This window comes from Elgaria multicarinata, chromosome 6 (genome assembly GCF_023053635.1).
Source record: "Elgaria multicarinata webbii isolate HBS135686 ecotype San Diego chromosome 6, rElgMul1.1.pri, whole genome shotgun sequence".
Classification (NCBI taxonomy): Eukaryota; Metazoa; Chordata; class Lepidosauria; order Squamata; family Anguidae; genus Elgaria; species Elgaria multicarinata.
The window spans coordinates 73,846,448-73,874,119 of record NC_086176.1 but is presented as its reverse complement, the minus strand read 5'-3'; the positions used below and the strand labels follow the sequence as shown (position 1 = coordinate 73,874,119).

Sequence of the window (27,672 nt, the reverse complement as noted above, 5' to 3'; positions counted from 1 at the left end):
TTCCCAATAGGATTGTGTCCTTTATCTTAAATGGTGTACTGGCAAGATATCTAATTCATTTCATTTTATTAATTCCATTGACCATTGGCTATAGCAATATCAGATATTGTAAATACAGCCCCCCACTCCTGTAACTTGTTTTGAATGGATATGGATTACACCCAGTCATGGAGAAAATAATATTCTCAAATGAATCACTGTCTTAGTAGATTCCAAATTATTTCTGAGAAATTGTATTTTGTGTCATTAATGGATTTGCCAATTTTAATTGTGTACTGGAAGTGAGCCTGTTTTAAGATTTCTGCAGTTAATCTGTTTGCAGTCAGTAGGCATTTTAGTTTGTTGAATCAGCTACTTTTAAAATGCACTTACATAGGCATAATGTTTCTCACATGGAAAACAGGATTGGGACTAAGAAATAGCTGCAAAGAATCTTATTTTAGAAGTTTTACATAGATTATTATTGTTTAATATTGCCATCTGTATAAGATGTCTTACTAAATATGCTCCTTAATTACTTTGTACTGATTGTATTTATTTCTGCTATATTTTACACTATAAATGATAAGGATGCATCTGTTAAAAATGTGTAAATAATACTTCAGTGATCTTCATGTACTTCTTATTTATTTTATTTTTTATTTATTTTAAGGATTTTTATGCCGCCATTCAGCCAAAAAAGGCTCTCACGGCGGCTTACAAAAGTATTTCTTGACAGTCCCTGCCCACAGGCTTACAATCTAAAAGACATGACACAAAAGGAAAGGGGATTGGGAGGGAGGAGGAGGAGGGGGAAAAGGAAAGCAAATTCAGGCACTACAATCTTAGTTGCAAAGTTCAGCAGTTACAGTTGACAGCAGGAGGGAGGGGGCTCTCAGCTGGAGCTGGACCCAGGCACGGTGGAGAAGTGCCTGGCTGCTGCTTCCTCCCTCATTGGTGGCCTCTCCAGAGACAGTTGGTAGCAGGAGGGAGGGGGCTCTCAGCTGGAGCTGGACCCAGGCACGGTGGAGAGGTGTCTGGCTGCTGCTTCCTCCCTCACTGGTGGCCTCTCCAGAGACAGTTGGTAGCAGGAGGGAGGGGGCTCTCAGCTGGAGCTGGACCCAGGCACGGTGGAGAGGTGTCTGGCTGCTGCTTCCTCCCTCACTGGTGGCCTCTCCAGAGACAGTTGACAGCAGGAGGGAGGGGGCTCTCAGCTGGAGCTGGACCCAGGCACGGTGGAGAGGTGCCTGGCTGCTGCTTCCTCCCTCACTGGTGGCCTCTCCAGAGACAGTTGACAGCAAGAGGGAGGGGGCTCTCAGCTGGAGCTGGACCCAGGCACAGTAGAGAGGTGCCTGGCTGCTGCTTCCTCCCTCACTGGTGGCCTCTCCAGAGACAGTTGGTAGCAGGAGGGAGGGGGCTTTCAGCTGGAGCTGGACCCAGGCACCGTGGAGAGGTGCCTGGTTGCTGCTTCCTCCCTCACTGGTGGCCTCTCCAGAGACAGTTGGTAGCAGGAGGGAGGGGGCTCTCAGCTGGAGCTGGACCCAGGCACCGTGGAGAGGTGCCTGGCTGCTGCTTCCTCCCTCACTGGTGGCCTCTCCAGAGACAGTTGGTAGCAGGAGGGAGGGGGCTCTCAGCTGGAGCTGGACCCAGGCACGGTGGAGAGGTGCCTGGCTGCTGCTTCCTCCCTCACTGGTGGCCTCTCCAGAGACAGTTCTTGCTGTGGGGCCTGTGAGGGCTCCCATTATACTCACTTTTATTTATTTATTTATTTATTTATTTACATTATGGTCACCCAATATTACTCTCTGAAATTGACCTTGCAGGTAGGACTGGAACCACTGTAACACAGTGCCTCCAATTCCCACCCCACAGAATCAATCCAGAAGGATACCATGGTCAATGGTATCAAAAGCTGATGAAAGATTGAGCAGAATTAACAGGGTTGAACTCCCCCCGTCCCTCTCTTGATAAAGGTCATCCATCGGGGCAAACAAGTCTGATTCAGTCCAGTAACCATGTCAAAACACAGATTGAAATGGGTCTAGATAATCAGTGGCCTCCAAGAATGCCTGCACTTGTTCTGCCATGGCTCCCTCCAATACCTTCCCTAAGAAAGGGGTATTTGCAACTGTCTAATTAAATTATGTCCATAGTGAGCTTCTTCAGGAGTGGTCTCACTACTGCCTCCTTAAGGACAGCAAGACCACCCCTTCTCAAAGAGAAGCATTCACCACACCCTGGACCCAACAAGTCAAACCTCCTTGGCTAGCTTTTATTAGCCAAGAGGCACAAGGATTGAGAGGGCACGTGATTGGTCGTATAGCTACAAGTACCTTGTCCATATCATCAGACTGCAGCAACTGAAACTGATCCTACAAAATCAGGCAGATGGTGGCATCAAACACTTTGACTGGAACTGCACCAACAATAGCGTCAAGTTTGCTGTAGAGGCAAGTGATTTTGTCCTCAAAGTGCGAAGCAAAATGGTCACAGTAGGTCATTGAGCTCCATTCGCTGGAGAGAGTGTTAACAACCACCAGACTACTTGAAAGACCTCTGCTGGACGGCTACTTGAGGACACAATGGAGGCAGCAAAGTAAGTCTTCTTTGCTGCCCGCACTGCCACACAATAGGCACGATTATATGCTCTAGAGCATGCTTGGTCATCTTTACTTTGAGTCTTGTGCCATTTGTGCTCTAACCAACATCCAGCCTGTTTCATTGATTGCAGTGGGAGCAGAATGGGCTCCACAGAACTGGAGAGGGCACTCAGGTGCAATCAAGTTGATGGCCCTCTGAATCTCAGTGTTCCACAGTTAGACTACGGCCTCAGATGGATCAACAGCTCTCTTCACTGGAAAATTCCCAAGAGCATTCAGAAATCCATCAGATTCCATCAGTCTCCTGGGGTAGACCATCCGAATGGGTCCTCCATCCCTGTCGTGAGTTTGAATCTCTGCAGGAAGTGATCAGACCATGACAATGGGGTTACTTGGAAAATCCCCCCCCAACACACACACACACACACATTTTCAGAACCTCATTTGCCAATTTTATCTTTAATAATGCTTTCAACCAATTTTCCTGGAACAGACATTAAGCTAACTGGCCTGTAGTTTCCTGGATCCTCCTGGACCCCTTTTTAAAAATTGGTATTACATTGGCCATTCTCCAGTCCTCAGGTACAGAGGCTGATTTTAGGGACATTGTTAAATATTTTTGTTAGAAGATCAGCAATTTCATGTTTGAGTTCTTTAAGAATTCTAGGATGGCTACTATCTGGGCCAGGTGATTTGTTAACTTTCAATTTGTCAATAAGGTTGAGAACTTCATCTTTTTTTTACCACTATTTGCTTCAGTTCCTCAGGCTCACTTCCTAGAAACATCAGTTCAGGCACAGGTATCTGTCCTGTAACTTCTGCACTGAAGGTAGATGAGAAGAATTCATTTAGCTTCTCTACAGCCTCCTTATCCTCCTTTATTACTACAACTCCATTATCATCCAGCGGTCCAACTACTTCATTAGCTGGTTTTCTACTTCTTATATATTTAAAGAATATTGTTGTTCTTGATGTTTTTAGTGATATGATCCGCAAAATGTTTTGCATTTCTGCTTGCAACTCCTTGTGCAAGTTTGTGCTCCCTTTTACTTTCCTCATTTCGGCAGGACTTCCATTTTTTGAAGGAAGCTTTCTTTTCTCATAATATCTTCCTTGACACTGCATATAAACCATGCTGGTGACCTCTTGGACTTAGTGCTACCTTTCCAAACCTGTGACGTACATTCTAGCTGAGCTTCTATTATTGTGGTTTTGAGTTAACTTCTAAGCATTTTGAAGGGATTTAACCCTCTTGACTCCCCCTTTCAACTTCCTTTTTACCAGTTCTCTCATTTTAGAAAAGTTTCCTCTTTTGAAGTAAAATGTGAGTGTGTTGGACTTTCTTGGCAATTTCCCACTTAAATATATATTAAATCTGATAGCACTGTGGTCATTGTTTCCAGTAGGTTCTACAACATTAACATCTCATACTAGGTCCTAGGTGACACTATTTAGAATTAGGTCCAGGGTCCCCTCCTCTCTGGTCGAGTCCAGTCTAGGACTGGTTCTCGTCATTCTACCAGGTTTCTGTAATGCCAGCAGGTTGATTTTAATTTACTTAATTATGTCTAAATCAGAACCATTACATGGTTATGGTTTAGCAGAATGCAGTTTTGAAATTAATTTTCAGGCCATGTAAAAAATAAGTCTAAAAGTTTAAAAACAAAGCTAAATGATATTATTAATTTCTTAACATAATCATTTCAACACGCTTTATAGGATACTGTTCTTGCTTGCTTTATTTATTTATTTATTTATTTATTTTATTAAATTTATATACTGCCCCATAGCTGAAGCTCTCTCGGCAGTTTACAAAAATTAAAAACAGTGAACATTAAAAAGTATACAAAATTTAAATCCATCAAAAATATAAAAACAACAGTATAAAACAACAGTACCCAATACAGATTTACTTATTTTTTAAAACTAATCCCAGTTCAGCAAGAGATAAAATGTAGCTAGCCCATTGTAGTTTTTCAGAAATTCTTCTTTCTTTGTTATGCTTTCTCCCTTGCTGTAAGGAAAACTCCTTTGACAACTGGTTTTGAATATCAACAATTATGTTCTTGATGTTGTCCTAGGATTAATGCTCTAATACCTAAGTTTTGATTCCTCATATGAGTCTTGATTATTACTTAGCTCTATGCTACATAGTTTTTATTTTTATTAGTTGTAAATGACGGAGCTAGAAAGATGTGGCGTAAGACCAGGAAAGAGTATAAAGCCACTGTACAAATTGCCATTTTACTGCAGAGGGAGAGAGACAGCACAGTTCATTCCATTAGCGTAGATAGGATTGATTGCCATTTTGCTACTCCTCTCCCAAAATTGTCTTCTATTAGCAGCCATTCTACCTGGGTGCAGCAGAAGGAAAGGCAAGACAGCATGGGCCACTTCTTTGACTCAGCTGGGGCCAACTGCCCTTTGGCTCCTCCTGTCCCAGAACTACATCCCCCAGTGTCCATTTTAAAAGAAGTCTTTATGCAGTGCCTAGAAAATCTTAGGTGTAGTTATAATAATGATGATGGATGGGGCCTGTTTATTTCTTTTTTTTATTTTAAGCATTTTTTTTACCCCATGAGAAGCACTTATTCAGCCAAAATGGCTCTTAGAGAGGTGTACAGATCAATAAAAACAACACAATACTTGCCCCTCAGGCTTACAATATAAAAGACAAAAGGAAAAAGGGATATAGAAGGAAGAAGAAAATAAGCAAATTCAGGCACCAATTCTTAATGTTTGAAATGTCCTATAATGACCAGCTGGGATGGAAATGGGCTGCTGATAGTTCAAAAACAGGCCTTGGCAGACTTTTGAGAAATGGAGCCAGCCTTCCTGGTGTTGGCTATAATGCAGCTGGAATTTGTTGGCCTTACAGGGTGGGACTTTGGCCTTCTGGGGCCTTAGTGGAATCTGTCAGAGATTGGGTTCACACATCACACAAACCGATGGTGGGTGGTAACCTATGCTTAGTAGATGGTTATGCAAAGAATCTACTGTGCTCCTGTCAGATGATCAGGCAAACAAGTTACACAAGAGTAATTTATTTCAATTACTCCCTTACCCCTCCTTCTCCTGTAGTCATGCTTCCCAGCCAGGCAGGTATCCTAGCTTCCATTGCAGCAGGAATAGAGATTGCTTGAGAGTTTTTGTCGCTCTTGCTGAGCAACTCTGTAGGCGATCTCTGTAACCCATCCTGTGCGACAGACAACACACTACCCACCATAGGTAAAATAACCCTTACTGCAGACTGGGTTCTCAGGGTAGGTTATTTGGGGGAAATAACCTACCATGTGGTAGTGGGATATCTCACAGACAACAGGCTAACTTATCATGGGTTGTTCTGGAAAATAAGACATTATTGGTCATCATGTTGTGTGAACCCAGTCAGAGTCCTGTAACTCCTGCAGTAGTAGGTAACGCTCAAGGAGATCCCTGAGTACATGGTCCTGCTGTTCTCTTTCACTGAGCAATTGGTTGTGAAAGTCTCTGGGAGTGGAGAGGAGGTGCCCAGCCCAGTTGGTGAGAGCAGTGGGAATGGATTTGGCAGTTTCAGGCCCTCCATGTGCCTTCAGGCTCCAGTGTCCAATACTCTATCCCTCCCAGTCTTTAGTTAACTGTTTTAAGGCACAATCCCATGCATTGTTTAGTCAGCATACCTCAGCCAACCGTGCTGGGGCATGTTGGGAGTTGTAGGACTTTTTCCTGTCTAAACATGCATAGGATTGCGCCCTTAAGTATTGTATTGTCAGCTATAGCTGTTGATAATAAAAACACTCTACAATTAAGCCAGTTAACTTCCATTGATTACAGTGGGATTTAAGTAGCCCATAAACAGGATTGCAGACCTTACTTACATAATGATAGAGCTCAGTCTTCATGAATGAGTGCTCACATTAGCAGCAGTAGTAACACTTTTCCATACATAGTATGACAACAACAAAAAACAGATCAACTGTTTTCTCCTTAAATTGTTTATTTATGGTATTTAGTAATGTACATTTTTGTTATGTTTTGTTTTAGCTGGAATATTTTATGATACAAAGCTTGAATCAGAAGTCATCTGAAAAAATGAAGAAAAGGAAAAAAAGCCATAAGTGCCATGGAATTAAACCACCTCAACTTGATCAGCCAGGTATAATGTCATCTGGTATCTGAGTTGCTGTGAATTATACTGTAGTTCCACTTGCAGTAGTCATAAGATTATAATTTAAAATTATAGTAAGTAATTAGTGTAGACTTTCTAATAATACGCTTCATACTAAATTACATAAAGTAGAAGAAAGGGTTGTTTCAAAATTCTAGATTTTGGGTTTTCTAGCTCCAGAAAATTCTGATGGAAACTTGAGTGTGAAGTAGACCTAGATGATGTAATAATAACAGAACACAATTAGGGATCTTAGTACTTAACCACAGAAACTCGCATTTAAAGTGGAAAATAAATGAACATTTTTATATATTTCTACTGTGGGTGAATCATATTTGCATCAACCCTACATATGCTGCCTGAGGATACTATTATATAATGGTCATAATCAAGCATACAAAAAGATGTGCTCCTCTTGTTGATACACAACCTTTAACACATAGAAATAAAGCTGCTGGATCAGCGCTTTAACACAGTGAAACAAAGCCTCCAACAAGGCAGAAGCCTTCAATGCATAGGTAAATCAAAAATAGTTTATACCAGAATAATATACAATGTATCAGCAATTAAGTAACAATAACAGCATTTTACAGAACAGCATGTGATTTTTTTAAAAAAAATACAATATTGTACCACCCAACAAGTTCAATATTCTAGGTGTCTAAGTAAAAAGTAGACAGCTTGAGAGCATTGTTTGGCTGATCTACACATGAGAATTATAAGGCGATAGTGTCGTTGGGAGGGCTTCACCCCAAGCATACAGCCACGGCTCCTTCTATGAATAAGCATTCTGCTGATGAAGATATCTCGAAACGGGCACTGTACCGGACACCAGTGGAGGGGCACATGCCTATAGTGAGGAGTCAATTGGATTTATCAGACTTTGATTTTTCTAAATGCATAGCTGCTGTCAAAAATGGCAGCCACATGTACCCCAGGCCCCCTACCCATGCCTTGATATTAGAATGTTCGGCAATTCCTCACTGCTACCAGCAGTAGATGGTGATATTCAGCATCAAATCTATTTTGGGTCTCAGTGGTCCAGATCAGCAGTCGTTGGTGCACAGCCTTTTAGACTCACAGTTCTTTGTTTATAAAATGAAAATCAGCTTGAAGGTCAAGTACTTCCCAAATGATTAAATTCAGAAACATTAGGTTAATAAAGTAGTAAAAAAATATTTACTAAATAAATAAATTTCATAAAATAGGCTTGCTTTAGTGACTGAAATGTAGTGAAAAAAAATATATATTTAGCCATTTGGGAAAAAGCTGTTATGTCTTCATTTAACCCAGGGCCTTGGTAGACGCGTTAGCACGCTGTGAGGCCCGGTTTCCCTGCTGTGCGTCCAGATGACACACAAGGGAATCCGGGCCCAGGCCGCGCTGAGACCTCCCTTAACGCGCCATAAGCGCCGCCGCCAGGGCAAGGCCGGGGACAGGGAGGGCGGACGGCACGGGCATCAGGGATGGGGAGGGCGGGGGGGACAGAGTAGGCAGGAGGGGCTGGGGGGATGCCTTGGGGGGGGCTTCATTTTTTTAAAAAACGGATTTACCTGGTCCGGAGTGTTTGGGCCGCATGTGGCCCCTTTAAACTTTAAAAAAAAATGGCGGATGCTGCAGGGATCCCGACGTCCCTGTGCGTCCCATGTCTGGAAGCCGGGGCGGCGCGCACTAACGTCAGCGCGCCGTCGCCCCACATCCAGGCCGGCTCAGCCGGCCTGGTCTAGCAAGGCCCCCAGTCTCTGGGAATAAAAATCATTTTGTTTGCACTCTGCCTAATGTAAGTTTGGGGTACAAACACTTTATTCATGATGACTTTTCTAATATCTCAGTTTATTTTTTATTTTAGAAAAAATGCCAATCTTAAAAGGTGAAGCCTCGCATTACGAATCTGATTTACATAACCTGCTGTTCTGCTGCCAGTGTGTGGATGTGATCTTTTACTCTGAAGACTTGAAGGAGGTAGCAGAAGCTCACAGGATTGTTTTGTGCTCTATTAGCCATGTCTTCATGTTACTTTTTAATGTGAAGAGCCCAGCTGACATTCAGGATTCTTCTATCATTAGGACTGCTCAGATCCTTTTTGCAGCAAACCAGGAAGTTGTGTTTCCCATTTTAAACCACGGTTCATCCTGCAATTCACCAGTAAGAGTCATTGTTAAAGACTCTTCCTTCTGTTCTTGTTTCTCAGACATTCTGCACTTCATTTATTCAGGTATCCTGTCAGAACGGTTCCAGCTTCTTTTTGTCTAATATAGTGGGGCTAGGCTAGTATAGAGGCCTAGTTCTCACTGAGGTAGTAAATCTGTATCGGGGCTGTGCCACTTTAGACTTTAAGTAGAGCTCATCTGATTGAATGCTTTTCTAAAAAAAAAAGAAAAAGCCTGCAGTAGCATGTCATAGAGAAATCTATGCAGAGGGAATTTTATCATTGGAGTAGCATTCAGTCATAGGAGCATCCATCTGCAGCCTTCGGTGGTGCAGGTTTACCATTTTAGCCAGAACCATGCCATACTTGTGATTCAAGGCTTGCTGACATTTAGCTGCAACCCAGCAGTTCTGCTGGAACCTGTAGCTCTGTGTACACAGAAGGTGTGTTCAGATGAAGCCATTGTGGCTTGTCCTCCCACCTGTGCTACCGCCATATGCATAATCTCCCATGATGCAACACGGGTTGGTTTGTTGTCTGAACCTGGCGCGCAACGCAGGTTGCTTTATATCCACCCTGCAACATCTAGTGTATGTTATGCATTGTAGGGTGGGTATGAAGCCACCCCCGCTGTGACCCATGCTGCATCACTGGGGATTATGAAAATGGTGGTCGTGTACGCAGCATTCACGGGAGGAGAAGCCGTGATGGCTTCTTCCTCATGCATGATCATCTGGACCCAGTTCAGAGTCTTCCTCATTCTCTTCTTTGCGCAAGAATATTCTCAGCACTTACAGTACGACATCCCTGTGAATGTGCAAAGTGCTTCCCTTTACAGAAAAGAACAGGACCCCCAGAGCATTGAGGGCTTTGGATTGTACATGAGCTTATCCTAGGTCATACTGAGCTGATTGGAATTTAATCAGCTTTTTATGGTTTTAAAATTTGTATATCGGTTTTTAATGTTCAATGTTTTAATCTTTGTAAACCACCCAGAGAGTTTCAGCTATGGGGCAGTATATAAATGTAAATCATCATCATCATCATCATCATCATCATCATCATCATCATCTATGGTGTTTTACTGAGAACATCTGGGAATCTGTGTAGATGCCAACAGACATTGTATTTTCAAGTTGATTGGGGACTACTTTTTTCATTGTTCTCTGCTTGTTTACATGTTCTGTGATGTTTTGCTGAATTGCTATTTTGTCCGTCTGATTTAAAAATAAATAAATAAATGATGGTAGGTGGCAAGCAAAACTGTCACCAAAAGAAAGTCAGAAGGGTGGCACAGATCACATTTGAAGATAGCTTAATTGTCACAGGGTAGCTCAGTGGAAGAGATTGGACTAAATGCTATAGAGCAATCCACCAAGCTACACTAGGCAGCCCCTTTGTAGGGGGGATGGGGTTGGGGAGGGACCAAAACAAGTAGCACAATAGCAGTGCCTGGAGGAGTGTACCCTGTTGTGCTGATATAAAGACATGGGGTGCTCCTGTTTGCACATGGAGCTCTTCCACTCAAGTTCGTTTGAGTACATTCCATTCATTTGTCTATTAGGTTCAGTGCACTGAATAAAGATGCCCATATTCTCCAGGAGAAGCGCAAGGCACGTAGAGTTCTGGACCTAGCTGTATATCTTATATATTTGTGTATATCCAAGTTTTTGGACCCAGACAATCTGATATGGAAATGTTGGTATGAAGGGTGGTGCTTCTGAATCTTTTCAAGCCCTATTGTTTAATGACAAACAGATATTTCCTCTGCAGTTCCAAGCCCAGAACAGAAATTTGCTGTTGGGAAGAACAACTGGAGTGCCAGCCATAGCTCTAGTGGCCTCCTAATATGAAGTTTCTCTTTCTTGAGTCTCTGCAGGGTAGTTGTTTTTCCTTTCCTGCTTTTTTCGGAGAACAAAATGGCACAAATATGAGTGGGGAAAGTAGCTGTGTTGCTTGTTGTCATTCACACCTTAGGTATATCCTGTTAGTGCTAATAACACCTACATAACCATATTACTCACTTCAGTCACAATAACAGTGGATTTGCTAGTGATGTGCGTGGGTGGATGAAACTTGCCTTTTCCCAGCTACAAAATATAATACAGCTGGGGCTGTAAAAATGCAGTATGCCAGCAACAAAAGTAAAATCTCTAGTGAAAATGCTTGTGCAACACATATTGGTAGCAGTTTCATTTATTGTGTTAAAAACTAATAATCTGGAAAGGGCCACACTCCAGATATGTTATTTGCCTCTCTTCCATAGGTGCTTTCCAATGGGAATTATTGGAAGAACATATTAAACAAAAGCTGAAAGATCCTGGGAATGTTGAACTTGTTCTTGAGAGAGTAAAATGTATCTTGAAAATTCCAGGAAAGGTAAACTATATTATTTAATTGTATAGTTGACTTATTACTATAATAGGATGCAAAGATGTCTAGATAAAATTATTTTGATCCCCCAGATTTATCCTTATTAAGAAAGTGCCTTCTTTAATACTAGTGTAAAGCACACGTCACCATGGGTCCAAGCAGCGCTGCTTCTTTCCCACTTTTTTGCTCCTCAGGGCCTTGCTCGTATGAGCGCTGTGCCCAGTCCGTGGCTTTTCCTGGCTACTTGTAAGCGAGTAGCCACAAAAAGCTACGGACCTTGCTAGACGTTCCGCAGCCCCGGCCTCAGGTCGGAAAAGGCGCGCCATAAGCGACTTCGCTTATGGCGCGTTAGGGGAGGCTTCAGCACGGCCTGACCCTGGATTCCCCTGTGCGTCATCTGGACGCACAGCAGGGAAACCGGGCCTCACAGGCCTCGTCTAGCAAGGCCCTCAGTCTCCTCACCACAGAGGGGATCATGAATAATGCAAATATGTCTCATGCATAGTGAATCCCCCTTCTGAAATTAATTGCTATTCAAGTTCAAGCTTTGAACATTTTAAACTTTTAAACTTTTCTAAGATTGGTGTTCTGTCTCCACTGCACAGGCTTCGGGTTAAAACAAAAATGAGCAAAATTGGTCTGGTAGCTCTCAAGTAATAAGCCTTACACTACTGTATTCTTATGTAAGATTCTTTCTTAAGGGCCCTCTATTAAGAAAGAGTCTAAATAGTAAACATGGGAGTTTTGAATGGCAAGAGTTAAAGACAGGTGCGATTCAAGGAGAAGAAGGATTTGGTTAATGTGGGAAAGGATTATTTATTCTACTTTATGAATGTTGGAGCAGAAGCAGTCCCTGCCACATGGGCGAGGCATAAGTCTCAGGTGGCAGATTTTGAATGTCATTAAGGTCAGCAGTGGGAAACAGACAGATCTAATGCAAGGCTTGGGTACAATTTACTGAGAAATTCTCCTGTGCTCTTGCACAGGAGCATCCTGGTGGATGGTGCCCTGTGGTCAGGATCAAACTTCTGTACGCAGGGTTCTGCGTGTTCATGGGTAACTTTCAGAGTCTCCCTGCCCCAGCAACAGCCCTCTGTATATCACTCCCTATGAGGTGAGGCATTTAAGAATTACATCTGGAAGGAAATATTGGCTACCACTGTGTGCACATGCCTCTCTGGATCCCATCCTGTGTTAATTCAGTGAAAAGGGGGGTACCATTTGGATTTTCAACCTGAGGCATCAAAATGTCTTTGACTGGTTCCATGTTGGAAAGGAAAACTTTTGTTTGCACTTTTAGTTGTACTTGTACCATGGATGCCCCCATTGAACAACATTAGTGAATTCAAATGCATCTAAAGAGAAAGAACCAGTAGGGAAAGAACCATTGTATAATCCAGATTTTTGGTAAGTGGAGATGAAAATTAAGAAAGAACTCTTGAAAATGTGTGGATCAAATGTAAACAAATCAAAATAACAGATGGGCCAAAGATGGGTTTGATTTTATTTGCTTTGAAAACAGTAATAAAGGTGGGCCTTTAAAAAGTATTGACACTCATATGTTCTGCTGTCTTCTCATTTTGCAGGTTAACAGCTCATGGAATTGCAGGTCATATTTGTCGAAAAGACCCTTGCAGTTATGTAACAGCTCTCTCAGGCTTTTCTTTAACACAACTGTGTTAGCTGATGTCATGTTCAAAATACAAGGTATCAACAGGCTTTTCCGATTTGTTTTACCCCTGTTTTCTTTTAAATATTTTCAAATGATGCTTAAATACCTCCTGCTTTTTAAAAAGGCAGTATTTCCATGGTTTTAGAAAATTCTTACGAGAAACCAAAATAGACAGTCTACTGAAATAAAAATGGGGGATCTTTCCTTTGATTAGCTAGAAAGAAATGCCGAGGGAAAATGCAATATTTATTACAATATGAAATAAACTTTGCAAAGCCAAGTGTTGCACTGAAATTTTTTTATAGTTGATTATTTTGGTACTGTTTTGTTGCCTTGACAGTCAAGGACTTTTTTTTGTACACAGTTAAATGTTTAATCTCATTGTGGGAATTAAACAGATTATGTTCAGCATTGCAGTTATTAACTTCTATACATTTACACAGGTAAGAGTAGTGGCAAGTATTTTTTTATCGACTTCAAACTCCTGTCTGTACAAGGTTAAAGAATTGTTTAATTGTTTTGCTTTCAGTTTTGAAAAGCCACAGCCAAGTCTCAATCTCTATGAACTAGGCACATGCGTATAAGGGGATTTTTCCCCCTAGATGTCGCCTTCAATACGCAGAGAAAACAAACAGTCTTTTCAAAGGAGAACAAAATACAAATGCTCAGCTTGGTGAGCCAGACAGCTCAGTTCTAAGAACTACTTTGTGGATATTTCATGTAGGAAGTCGAGGGAACAATAGGTCTTATTACTGGCCTGAAAGCAGATACCACAGAGAAATAAATTAATATTAACAAGAGTGCAAAGATCCATTAAAAATAGAACACACTAAATTAATATCTTGTATTTTTAACGAGTTTCATCCTTAAATAAATAAATACAAATAAATACAAATTCCACAGGAGCTGTACTGACTGAATTGTATTCAAGTTTTTGACAGGATGCACACAGCTGAGTCCCAAAACATTTTAATGCTGAGACATGTGAAGTAATAATGGCAGTACTTCTGAGGACGTGCAAAGTGCCTCCTTTCTGACGGATTAGGGTAAGGATTCCATGGCCCTGAGAACGGTCTTCAGCCTGGTGGAACATTTCTTTTTAAAAAAATTAACAACAGATCGTGTCCCTGATTGCACTTAAATATTTATAATCTACACCCACAAATGAACACAGGTATAGGTAAATGCCTCACCAGAGCATTATGTTTCTGATACTGTTGCAGAGCAATACAGACAGATATGAAATGTTTGGAGAATTTGGGAGATTTTCTGAAACAAATCAAATGCCACATGGCTTCTCAGAAGTCCTTTTTCAAAGAATTAGCACTCCTATAATTGGACCTCTTCCATTGTACCTGCAAAAATAAGTCTCCTAGATTTTTGGAAGAGAGGTACTATCACTGTGATCCTAAGACATTCAGCCTAATCCTGACGAAATCACTGCAATATTAGTTGAGTGTGTGTTTGTATGGATTTGGATGGTATAGATTGTTCTTTGGAATATTGAGCTGTTTTATCCTCAAATTCTTTACTTATGGAATAGTCCTGATTAAATTAATAAAACTGCTTGAGAATATATAACAGGGCAATATACTTCTCGTGGCAGAGAGTTCCAACACTGGAGCTTCTGGTGATTTCAAAACCCTGCTGATGCAAATCCAGCAGAGCAGGAGAGATGAAGAAGTATCATTTCCGCTACCCTCTCCTTCCATGCAGTCAAATATTTTTATTATTATTTGTGTTCAATTTCCCATGAAACCAATGGAAGGGAATTGATCTACACCAGCTCAAGGGTTAGTGTAGATCAGTAGCTGGGCTGGTGACACATCTGGGGACCAGAGTAGCTGTGGATCCACAGCCACTCGCTGTTGAATTTCATCTTGTTATATCACCCCACCCCCAGTATTCCTGTCCATCGAGATCCCACCTAGCTTTATGTCATCTGCAAATTTGATATGCAGTCTGTCTTCACCCTCATCCAGTTTATTTATAAAAATGTTAAGCAACACAGTGCCCTACCACACTCAACTGGAGAACCCCATCAAGGAGGATGCAGATCCATTAATGAGCACTTGTTGTGTAAAGTCATTCAACCAGCTTTGGGGAACTGGTTAGTTTAGAAGTGAAATAAAAGCTTCTGATCTTTTTTTTTGTAGCGGCTCTGTTAACCATGAACCCTCACCCTCAACAAACTGCTATCTCGTCCAAACATATGCCAAAACTTTGTGCGGTTTGGTGCTGTTTTATGCCACAAATCTCGAGTTTTGTGCCGCGGTTGTTGGTGGCAGCACAAAACTGGCACAAAATTTTGGCATATGTTTGGAGGCGATACTAGTTTGTGGGGTTCATTGTTTATGGAGCCCTTTGTAGCCACACCAGAGGAGGAAAGAGATCTGTGTTTGGCACAGCCACTGTGCATTAATAAGGGTGGGCATTTCAAATCCTTAAAATATCAACCTATGTTGTTTTTACCATTGCAACATCTTGGGTCATTCTGTTGCCATAGGTCATGAGGTTGCAGTTGGCAGCAATAACTGAAGCCTCTCCCCCACTCTCCATCCTTTTCTGAGTGGTCAGGTTATACTGTAGTATTTGTTGTCCCCAAGAATTTTTTCTTGAAACATCGATGATCAAGAATAAGTAAACCTAGCCATTCACTTCAGAATTTTTCAGCATGAAAAAATTGAAATTATGGTTTCATGGTTTTCTTTCTCTCCATCCCATCCCTCTTCTTTACAGGTGCTACAGTGCCAGCTCACAGAGCAGTCCTGGTGGCTCGCTGTGAGGTAATGGCAGCTATGTTTAATGGTAATTATATGGAATCTAATAGTTTTCTGGTTCCAGTATATGGGATTTCGAAAGACACATTCCTGTCCTTTCTAGAGTATCTGTATACTGACTCCTGTTGTCCAGGTAAGCAAATATGAAATCATGCTTGTACCTTCAAACTTCAGATGCATTTAGTAAATGCTTGCTCAGATTGCTATTTCAGTGGAGAGTGGGGAGAGACAGAACTAGATATTATCAAATCTCTTTCATCGTCTTCTGTAGCTGATCTAGGCTGCAATTCTTTGTGTACTTAATTGGGAGTGAATCCCATTGAACACAGTGGAACGTACTTCCAAATAAACTTGCATAGGATTGTACTGCACAGCTGCAATTCTCAGAACAGTTTTGGGGAGGGTGACCCATTGAACTATTGGATTTACTTTTTTAATAAATTTAGCACAGTATTATAAATCAGTATTATAAAGGTACCTTTTGAGTCTTGTCATTGATAAACTTGGATTTGCTTTTCAGGGTCCTGCAAAAGGCATTGGTTTTGGGTATTGTATATAAATAATGATGAATATTATCCCATTACTTACCTATCTTGATGGTCCAGACCATGTGATAATTAAATCCATATCCAAAAAATAAACGTAAACAACAGATACACTATTTAGGGGTGGGGGGGTTGCCCAGAGACTAACTAAAACACTGGGGGCCTTGCTAGACCTACCTTTGAATCCAGTTGGGAGGAGGGGCCAGCCCGCATTAAAAGTAGCGTGGGCCGTCGCCCCTGACTACACGTAAGACGCGACGGGCTGCAGGAAGGACCCGTCGCGTCCACCATTTTTTTCAGTTTATAAGGGCCATGTGCGCAGGAGCACGCCAATGATAAAGGTAGGCTTTAAAAAAAAAGGGTTCCCCGTTCCCCCCTGCCCCCAATTTCCCCACCTGCCCGCCTGCAATCTCCGATCCCCCCGCCCGCCCGCGATCTCCGATCCCCCCCATCCACCCTTGGCTCCATTTCCCCCCCATCTCCCCACCCTGCTCCGATGGCCGCAGCGCTCCTGTGGAGCGCTGCGCGCCATCTGCCACTTTTCCCGGCTACTTGCGAGTAAATGCAGTCGCTGGGGAAAGCGGCGGAATGGGCTACACGCCAGCGGTCTCGAGCTCAGCCCGGGACCGCAGGAAATACCAGGCCACAACCGGTGCCAGTTATCCTGGGCCATGGGAGGGTTAACCCTGCCTGAGCCCGGGATCCCCTGTGTGTCATCTGGATGCACAGGGGCCGGCCCAGGGCTCGCACCGGGCTACCCCATCATCTAGCAAGGCCCTGGATGTAGAAAGCTGCAGTAGCATTTGAATAATTCCACATTTCCCAAAAACACTAATATCCATACCTTTCACTGAGGGGAATACCCAACCTGCAAGTGTCTATCCAGCTTTCAGAACAACCCATACCATACGCCTCACTTAAGGGATCTCTCCACCCAGATGGACCCATTCCTAAGAAGTGAGAACTTCTTGCTCTCACCAAAGAACCCCTCCCCCTGATCTTATTAACTCATTTACTGTATTTACCAAGCTCACTCAGCAATGTACTGTATCAACATTTCCCTTCCCTAACCTAACAATGAAAAGAAAGCAGACTAGGGCCATAACTAGACAGGGCGAAGTCCCGGGGCGATCCCTGGGATCGTCCCTGTGCGTTCACATGACGCACAGGGGATCCTGGGAGCAGGGAGGGATGATTCCTTCTTTGCTCTGGGATCTTGCCCTCGTCTTTGAGCCCGTTTTTTCCACGGTCTTGGGCTGATCCCAAGACCGCGGAACGTTTGTGCGGGCATCGCAGTTTGTCCCAGTTCCTTGCGAGGAGCCGGGACCAGTGCATGGGGCACAGAGTTCCTCAGGAGCTCTGTGCCCATTGGGGGTGGAGTGGGTGGAGTGGGCAATTTTTTTTAAAAAAAAAAACCACTACCTTTTGCGCATGACCGTTCATGCCCTCTTCTTGCTTAATAAAAATAAATAAAATGGTGGTCGTGACGTCCTCTCCCTCTGAGGTTGTTGTGCGCCGCGTGTAAACAGAGGGGGAGATCTTGTGATAAAAATATCATGAGATCCTCACCCCTCCATTGTGCTAGACTGGTAGGTCTAGCTGATGCCTAAGAAAGCAGTCTTAAGTGGTGCAATGTGATGAGGTGTAGTCCAAAAACTATTTGGAGTTTTGAGCAACTCTTACTTTTAATGGCCAGACCATTTTATGTCGGCATCAATGTGGTGATTACATTGTGCGGACCCAGCTATTCTCCAACAATGCCATGTGGCACTGGCTGGGAAGTACATGTCCTGCCTTCCCTCTTTGTTAGCCAAGGCGTGTAAGGCAAAGTACCATGTTACCCCACTTCACTGGCTGCCACAGCAGTAATACTGCTAACAGAACTTTATATTTTGGTTTTTTGTTAATCAGAAAGGAAATGCAAATGTGAATATTTTATGCTATGATTATGAAAACCATTTAAATGAATGTTGATTTTATAACTATTGTAGGTTGTAGCTGGAATTCCTAAAATTATATACAACTCTTGAGGAGGGAATAAACAGCACTTAAAAGCAAAACCATTTCTTGTTACTCATGTCTCTCCTTTTATTTTCTCCAACTACTTTTTCTATCTTCTTTGGTTCCGTTTTTCTCCATGCTGTTTGAGGAAGTAGCCAATAAAATGTTTTAAAACTATAGTTATGCTGCAATCCACCAAAGCTCATCTGTCTATAAAGTGGAGTTTTCCATTTGACAGTGACAGGAAAACAATGAATATTGTATATTCTATGAGACCGTCCTTTCTCAGCCAGTAACAGGACATTGGGTTCTATTTTATGCAGAGTAAAGTGAGACTCCCAGAAGCCTGATTCACCACCCAGTTAAATAAAAATAGTGGGATTTAGCCTTACCTACAGTCTCTAATGAGATTAAACTGGCTGAAATGCATGTCCTTTGGCCAAAGTAAATTACACACTGAGCTCTCTTAGAACCACTATATTTTAATCAAGAAGGATGATTTCTGATTAATTGTTGACTTGTGTATGACGTGTGATAAACGGGATTAATTTGGTCATAAGAAAGATGTTGCTTACATATTTACGTACTTACTGCTTGTTATCTATTCATTAGCCCTTGGCATAGCCATTTTGGAGATGTGTGGCTAGGGCTTATTTCATAGATATTAAACCTTTCAGAAGGGACTAGTAAGTATGTTTAAAGAAAGACCTATTTAAAAATGACTGCTGACCCATATGAATTAGAAGCATAGACCAGCGCAGGTAATTGCTGCTCCTAGTAAGTGTGCTCTAGTAAGTGCGCTCTAATGTAACTCAGTTTTGATATTTTTACCAGCCAGTATTCTGCAAGCCATGTCACTCTTGATTTGTGCTGAGATGTACCAAGTGTCAAGGCTCCAGCACATCTGTGAGCTTTATATCATCACACAGCTCCAGAGCATGCCTAGTAGGGAATTGGCATCAACAAGCCTGAGCGTTGTCAACTTGCTTCGAAAAGCAAAGGTAAATGTTCTCTGTTTATGAATGTATGCTTTGTAATTGCTTTACCAATCAAGAGATTTTACTGGCATTTCTCTAGCCAACAAAAGCTGGGACATTCCACAATATCCTTTCTGAGGTGAGGGTTGTCATCTACTTATAAAAAAGGAATAATAAAGCTGTCTGGCCTGCTACCGTCCCTTTAGCAAGGGCTTAGAAATTAGCAGATGAAGCTTTTTATGGCATAGATCTAAATATATAGCCTCTTATTTGCTGCATAACACCAAACTGCTGTTAGATTACCAGATACAGGACTGCTTCAAAAGTTGGCTTCAAAGGATGGCTCTATGACCCTACCTGAGGTGCCAGAGCCAACTAGAGATGATGTCCCCATCAATATGATGTTAATATTGTGAGCTGTCGAAAGTCTCCACCCACTTCTAACCTGAAATTACTTTATTTCACTGGGAATTGACCCCTTATGGTGGCTGTTCCATTTCAAAATGATTGTGTGCATCATTATTATTATTATTATTATTATTATTATTAATTTATTTATTTATATAGCACCATCAATGTACATGGTGCTGTACAGAGTAAAACAGTAAATAGCAAGACTCTGCCGCATTAGTTGCTTATTGCAGCAATTAAGGCCTAATCTACACCCTTTCACAATGAAAGTGGGCTACTTCTGAATGTCTATATACTGTAACTAGCAAAATATCGTTCCTAATGATTGTGTGTGTATTTGTGTGCAAGTGTGTGTGTGTGTGTGGCAGGAGCCCCCTGGAGGCTGCAGTATATCTTGTTGTGCTCTGTGCATTGAAATGTATTGCATCCCCTGCTGGACCTTATCAGTGAGGCTTGCGCCATCCAGTGTCAGGGTGGAAGGCAGATTTTGCTCTTCTCACAAAAATGCTACAAGAAGCAAATATTTTACTTTTCTCCCTAGAAGTGAAGTGTTGCTCCTAGTGATTTTAGTAGTAATTGAGTCAAGCCTTCTATCTACATAGTCCTTCCCTTCATCTGCATAGCCCCATTCTGGTTTTTATTTCATGCTATAGTACAGTTGTAATTCCAGCTTTCCTCCTGTGCCAAGCAGCAACTTTAGGGGATGGTTTTCATTGAGATGTGGTGAGTTGGTGGGGACCAATCGCCCCCACCCCTCTCACCAGTGATGTCTATTTGCAGTTTAAAGGTTCATGCAGCACCAAACTATGGGGTTGTATGCAACAGTATAATTCTGCTAGAGCAAGGGTATAAAAAGTGTGGCTCCCCAAGCAATTTCCAGCAGCACACCAACCCCCCTGCACCTGCTCCTATGGTGGCACTTCCAATCTCTTGCTTAACTCGGATTTCTTAGAGAATCCTTTCCTTTATCTCTGTTCTGACAAGAGATCCTAGATAAGGGAGTGGGCTAGGGCATTCAAGCAGCGGCACTGAAGCAACAATCTGGGCTGCTTCTGGGTTGTTGGGAAATGATGTTGCACTAGGGGATACCAAATACCGAACATTGCACAAGGGGAGAATTTTACTGAAGTTCCGTTTGTGCAACCACTTGCAAATCTTAGGTTTACAAAGTGGTCCACTTACGCTTGTGCAATTGCGTGCACAACATGAAAAGGCACCGGAGCTCTGCTAGTGCAACATATTTTTCTGCTAATGGTACATTGGATTTAGGTCTTATGTTTTATGTAATCTATGTAGGTTGTTCTTCTTTACTGCTGTCAATATGATCAAACTTGTTTACACTGCAGACAGGCATAGCTTGGGTCTTTATTACATGTGGATTCTAAAATCTTAATTCAAACAAGCATATAGTGGATGCATATTGAAGTTTTGGATTCGTAATAGGGCAGACATGCTTTAGGGGACAAGCTTTGCATTATTTCTGTGAGAAGTATATATGGAGACCATCCTTTTGCAAATTAAGTACCTATTTTAGTTATTGTTAATGCAAAAGTCTTTTTTCTATAATCGATGTATTTTATTTCTGGTTTTTTTCTTACAGTTTCATAACTCTGATTGCCTTTCAAATTGGCTTCTTCATTTTATAGCTTCTAATTACTTAATCTTCAGTCAAAAACCTGAGTTTGAAGACCTTTCAGGTAATTTACCTATTTAGTTCCTAAACAATACCCAGAAATTTTAAATTGGACTAATGATACAGTTTAAATATCAAAATGAGTGCACATGATTACTGCTTTTGCTTTAGCAGAGTAACAGGATTCTATCTTCCCCACAAATATTTAAATCAACTGCAATATGCCGTTCCACCTTTACTTAGGAATTGATGAAGATTGCCAAGCAAAAACAATGCCAGGTAATTTCATGAAACCATAGGGGAGACAGAGAAATCCCTTCAAAGCTCTCAAAAATTGTATGGCAGGCTTAACAGGTTTTTAAAGGGTATGGATGGCTCCTGGGGATTAGTGAAATGGCAGGCCTAAAACAGAACTGGAAGGCAAAAAGAAATAAACAAAAAGAAATAGACCACCAGCACTTGGCATGGTTGGTCTGTGGGCCCTAGGGGCTCACTGGAGCTGTTGCTGGCCTCTTAATTGTTTTAAAACTTTTTTAAAAATTCAACATAAACAAACCACACCAGGTAAGTCAGCTACAGCTGTTGCTGCTGTTATGATCTACCTTCTTCTCAAGTAGGAATATTGGAATAGGCTCCAGAGGCATTGGGGGAAAGAAAATTAATTGCAATAAGGTGGCAGTGTTGTGCCCAGCCAGTAATGCAGCAAAGGGAAGTGGTTGCATCTGTACTACTCTGGGTGAGTAGCGACAAAGGCCTTAGCTAGACCTAAGGATTATCCCAGGCAAATGGAGGGGTCGTCCCTGCCTGCTCCTGGTATCCCCTGTGTGTCATTTGGATGTACAGGGATGATCCCGGGACGATCCTGGGATGTAGGCCTGGTCTAGCCATGGCCTAAGTAAGCGGGAGAGCCCAGAGTGAGTAGTGCAGGCAGCAGTGTTTCTCCTGTCTGGCCACCACCGCTTCTGCCATTCCCAACTGCCTAGAGTTAACACAAATGGCAGCTCCTCCTAGTTGCCGTGCACACTACTATTCTGGTTGAGCAGGAATGGCAGAAGTGGTGGCAGCCAACCAGCTAGGAATGGTTACGTAGGAGAAGCACCACTGCCTACGCTACCAGGTCCCTTTACACTTCTTTCTTTCCAAGAGGAGCACAAACAGTCCTCCTCCATAACCCCTACCTACTAAATAAACACTTGAAGAGGTCCACAGAGGGCACCTTGCTCAGGCTCCCCTCAAAGCTAGCCCAGAGGGAGGGAAAAAGAGAGTGAATGAACATTGAGAGACCGAAGAAGGATCCATTCCCAGCAAGGATCCAACGAGAAGAAATGCTTATGGTTAGAAGACCTCCAACAACCCCAGGCAGTTGCAATTTACTATCAAGAGTCACAGTCTGCATCAGTAAGAGCAAGAGTGAGTAGGGGTAGGAATAACAACCAGAAAGCTGTGTATACTGCCTGCTTTTCCACCCAAGCTTAGCAAAATAGGATAGCTGGGTTTCTAAAAGCCCTACAGTTCAGCCCCTCTTACTTGTACCTCATCCTCATGAGTCGTATTATGTGGAACCCAAAGTGCTGTAAGTAACGCACAATAGGAACACAATCTCTCTCTTCTGTCTGGACATAGAACAATGGGGTAACTGGGTTTTTAAAGATCCTACAGGCTGGCATCCACTTCCTGTACATCATCTTTCTCTCCAGTAATATAAAAAGCAAAAACTAGGAAGCAGCGGCAGCTTTATAAATTCCTATTCCTTCTGTTCCTAATAACCTCTTACAATGGTCTGGACAAGATGTAGTAACTACAATGCCCCTTTCTCCCCCCTCATATTTCAGTTTCTCTTTCCCAGTAGTAAAGATATACAGGCAATTCTCAGATTAAAGTAAGTTGTGTATTTTCATATCCAAGTGTTAGAACTCCATTTAATTGCTTTTTATTATGGCTGTCTATAGCCCAAGTTAAGTGCAGGATATTTGAAGCTGTTGTTACAGTTCACATCTGGCACTAGGATGTAATCTTACCGATTTCAATCTTTAGCATGACAAGCCATACAAGTCTTTGCCTTTTTCTTCTTTCAGTGGAAGAACGCAATTTTGTTGAGATGCATAGATGGCCTTCTAGTGTGTACCTGAAACAGCTTGCAGAGTACAGGAACTACATTCATTCTCGGAAATGCCATTGTCTAGTAATGTAAACTGAAAGCTGATCTTTCTTCATTTATGAAGAGGAGAGTCACAGAAAGGCTTTTGCTTCAGGAATCTTAAATCTTCAAAGACTGAAAGGAAATACTGAGCTTAAATGATGTGAAACAATATTGCACTTGCTAATGAATAACTACTGTATTTTTTTTAAAAAAGCATGTGAAACAAATTGTAGGACAGCATAAGCATTTAACCAGGGTATGTCTCAATTGTGCTGCTGAGCCTGGGCTTTTTTTTAGAGGAGTATGAATTATATAGAATTTAGACAACTTGTCAGCCTCTGCGATGGGAATTTTAAGAGTCCAGAGAGTCCAAATTCATTAACCCGCTTTTTTGTTTGCTAGTCCGTTCTGTTTTTGGTAAAATTTCTGTAATTTATTTATGGGCCTTTTAAGAATTTTGTAAAAAAAACAAAAAAAAACCTGCAGGACTTGGTATTATATTTCTATACAAGGACTTAAAAAGTGTACCTCCTGTTAGCAGTGTAGCACTGTAAAAACACATCATTCTCTCTCTAGAAAGTTACTTAGGTTTTCTTCTCATTGAGGTGTCTAATAAAAGAAAATAGTCCCAATCATGTATTTTTTTTTCTGATCCCTATCCTGAAAGGCAAGAGATGATTGAGGAACAAGCCATTCCATATAACATTCCAATATAATGTCTGCTACAAAGGTGTTTTCTAAATGAATTGAAACATCAGAATTCTCTAACAATACTAAATTCTCTTCCAGCTTTGTCCACCTGGGTTCTCTGTGTGGCCACAGGCAAGGCCCGGGGAGCTGAGAGGAGGAGTTGCAGTGGTCTGTTGTGATTCTGGCCCCTTGTCCAGGTGCTCCATCCCACAGTCTTCCAGTGTTGAGTGTGCATATCTGCAGGAGGGTGCTTTGGGGGCTGTCTATATGTTCTAATGTATGTTCTAATATATGTTCTATATGTTCTGTCTATATGTATAATCGTACATCAATTATACGATGCAGCAGCCACCTCGAAGCCATTGTGGGGATTTCCAGAGAAGCTCCGCATTTTAAAAGTCAGGGACTTGCCTGCCACATTACTCAACAGTCTCCCTTCCTGAGCTAGCCAAGGTGGTCTTGGGATTGGTGCTGCAGCTTCTGCAGCTTTTTGTGCTGGGGGCCTTCAACATACATGCTGAGGCCGCCTTGTCAGGAGTGGCCTCCATATTAACCATGCGTCTGACCCAATTAGTATCTGGTCCCACTCATTAAGCAGGGCGCAGTTTGGTTCTAGTTTTCAGCGTAGGGTGGGATGATGGTGATCTAGGGGTGGAGGAATTTTTTATAGTTCCATTGCCAGATCACTACTTTGCTGGGACTCAGAGCCTCTACAGGGGCAGGAGGCTGATGAAGATGGTCTGCCACAAGGAACGGATGGCTTTGGATGGCTTTCTGACCGCTTTTGGAAATTTTCTTGTCACCTTGGCAGGTGTTTTTGTGGAAAATCTGGTTACTCTCTGGAACAGAGAAATGGCCTGGGCAGTTGACAAATTGCTTCTGAGCTTCCTCTCCCATGGAGTGGTGCTCAATGAGCCCTTTGTTTTTTCAGGGTGCTGTGGGCGATGAAATGAGTGGAATGTTGACTGGAGTGACATTGGCAGAAAACCCAGAATGAAACTGATCGAACACAGGCTAGAGTTCATTTGAAAACCTAATCTGTGGTAATGAGAGCAGTGAAGAAATCATACATTGCCGCCAACACTGCATCTGCTTAGAATCGCCCATCAATGTTTCTTTGGTTGGTCAGAGGCTGTTATGCTCTGGCCCACAAGAAGAAAATGTGGGCCACCTGATAGCCTGCTACGATCAATTTGAGTGACACTTTGCAGATAAAATAAATTGAATCCATGCCAGCTTGAATGCCATAGTTAATACAGGTCCTGCTTGTCCAGTTACAATGGATACTTTTCAGATTGTACAGCCTGAGGATGTGAACAGAATCCTTGGAGAAATGAAGCTTCTCCAGGTTGGTGTGAGGAAGGCATCCCACAATGGGTTAACTCCCCCTATCGCCCAGGAAAAGCAGGGACTCACGTGACTCAGTTTTAAGCCCTCTATAGGTCTGAAGCTCCTCCTAGCCAGTTCGTCCCTGCTTTTCGCCCAGGACAGAGCTAATTCTCATCTCCTCCTATCTCAAGCCTATACTTATCTCTATTTCTAAGATTATTTTTTAAACTCCTTATCTCTTTGACTTTCTTTCTTATAACCAGCCTTTATTTTTTCATCCTCTCTTACCAAAAAACAAACATACAAACAAAAACTTCTCTGCTTCTTTTTCTCTGCCGCTTGCCTATCATTCTCCATGACCCCTCCGGCAAAGAAAACCATTTCGAAGCCTCAAAAGAAAACAATGACTCATGTGAGAGTTGTTAGGAAGCCATCAGCAGGCAAAGGATGACCTGCCAGAAAGGTCAAGGAGATAACCAGTTTGCTGGCTTAGGCTGCCTACTGAGTCTCCCAGCCACGGAGGAGCCAAGGCCCCTCGCTGAGTCTCGTAGACACCAGGAATGGTGTGATCCCAGCCTCAAAAGATGCGGCCTAGACTGAGGGAGTGGGGGGGGGGAGTTTCAGCATGCCACCCTCTCCACTCAGAACAAGAGGAAGAAGCAACGGAGCAGCTAGATGCTCCAACAGCATCAAGGGTGAGATCAAATCCATTTTTTCTCCCCCACGTGGATGCTTCCCGCCAAACAAAGCGGGCGGCCATTTTGAGTTGCAGTTTTGATTCCAACTTGCAAAGGGAAGTCCCTCCTCCTTCCACCTCCTCCATTGCTCAGACACAGAATTATGAGATAGCCCCAACGCCTATCCCAAGCATGGCTCAAATAGAAAACAAAAATAAAAACAATGATAAAACAAAAAACAAAAATAAGGCTTTCAGGTCAAAACAGCCCAATTCTTCCCATAGTCTGCACTCATCAGCAGGCTCTGGGGTTGACTCTCCAGACCCACACTCCATAGCCAAAGGTCGCTCTAACAAATCCAAGACCCCCTTGGCTGAGCCCCACCATGACAGTGATTCCTCCATAATGTCACTGCAGGAGTTCCTTTCAGAAGGAGAGGAGGGTGGATGGTCAGACATAGAAATTACAGACCATATCTCGGCTGATCGATTCTTTAACGAAGAGGATTTTTTACCTTTATTGTCCAAAGCAATTGTCTCTAGCTAGTGAGCCAGTACAACCCGACAAACAGCAATCTTTATCTAGAGGGGCAGCGATGTTTCCAGAACCCAAGCCAACTACCAGAGAGGTACCTTTTCCCAATTCCTTTAATAAATTAATGAAGGAGGAGTGGAAATCTCCCCTCCAGGGAAAAAAGGGAGTCAGTACAGTGCATAGGTTTTATACTCTTCCTCACAATGTGATGGAAGAATTAAAAATTACATTAGTAGATGCCCCTGTGGCGGCCTTGCTCTCAGGTGCTGTATTGCCAAAAGACGGTGACTTTCCCCTAAAAGACCACGGGGAAAGAAGATCAGATACAGCTTTAAAAAAGGCGCATGAAGCTTCAGCATTAGCTTTAAGGGCCTCAGCAGTATCATCTTTTTTCGCTAGAGCTTCCATCTTATGGGTGGAAGACATAATAAACAATAAGGAATTAGATCAGCCTACTTTATACAGAGGACTGCTCAAACTCTCTAAATCTTTTGCCTTCCTGGCTGATGCTACACAAGATGCGCTTCAGTTTTCAGCCCGCTCCATAGCAGCTGCTAATGTGGCCAGACGTTCCATTTGGCTTAAGCACTGGAATGTTGATCTTCCCTCAAGGGGAAATCTTGCGACTGTACCCTTCACAGATGCACACCTTTTTGGAGAAGAGGCCTTAAAATATGTCCTCATAGAGACTAAGGATAAGAAAAAAGTTATGCCTTCATCCTTCCGGCGAGAAGATAAAAAACTCATCCGGTCTTATACATCCTTTCGTCCATTCTGGACCACTAACCAATCTTCCTTTCGATCCAAAAGCTACAGGTTTCCTAAACCAGCATGGTCCAGATCCTGCTTCCAGCCCAGAAGCGCCAACTCCTCTAGCGCTTCTGCCAAACCCCCTTCTACTTTCCAGACCTCAAGGTCTGGACGCCAACAGTTCTGACGCCAGGGAACCCTTCATCGGGGGGTTTCAACGTTTGCTCCCAGCATGGGAACAATCCACAGATGATCGCTGGGTCCTGGACGCCATCTCCCATGGTT

The 27,672-nt window shown here is 42.5% G+C and overlaps 1 protein-coding gene across 4 annotated transcripts in view; it reads left to right on the top strand.

Moving 5' to 3' along the window:
• RHOBTB3 (Rho related BTB domain containing 3) overlaps positions 1 to 24,365 on the top strand; it is a 39,471-nt gene extending 15,106 nt beyond the window's left edge. For all 4 annotated transcript variants that reach the window (XM_063129590.1, XM_063129589.1, XM_063129592.1 and 1 more), the window contains 8 exons: positions 6,603 to 6,714; positions 8,576 to 8,941; positions 11,142 to 11,254; positions 12,835 to 12,955; positions 15,660 to 15,833; positions 19,081 to 19,247; positions 21,235 to 21,331; positions 23,343 to 24,365. In XM_063129590.1, the coding sequence (XP_062985660.1) occupies positions 6,603 to 6,714; positions 8,576 to 8,941; positions 11,142 to 11,254; positions 12,835 to 12,955; positions 15,660 to 15,833; positions 19,081 to 19,247; positions 21,235 to 21,331; positions 23,343 to 23,458 (1,266 nt within the window). In that variant the 3' untranslated portion in view covers positions 23,459 to 24,365. The remainder of the gene's footprint in view (positions 1 to 6,602; positions 6,715 to 8,575; positions 8,942 to 11,141; positions 11,255 to 12,834; positions 12,956 to 15,659; positions 15,834 to 19,080; positions 19,248 to 21,234; positions 21,332 to 23,342) is intronic.
• The last annotated feature ends 3,307 nt before the right edge of the window (positions 24,366 to 27,672 follow it).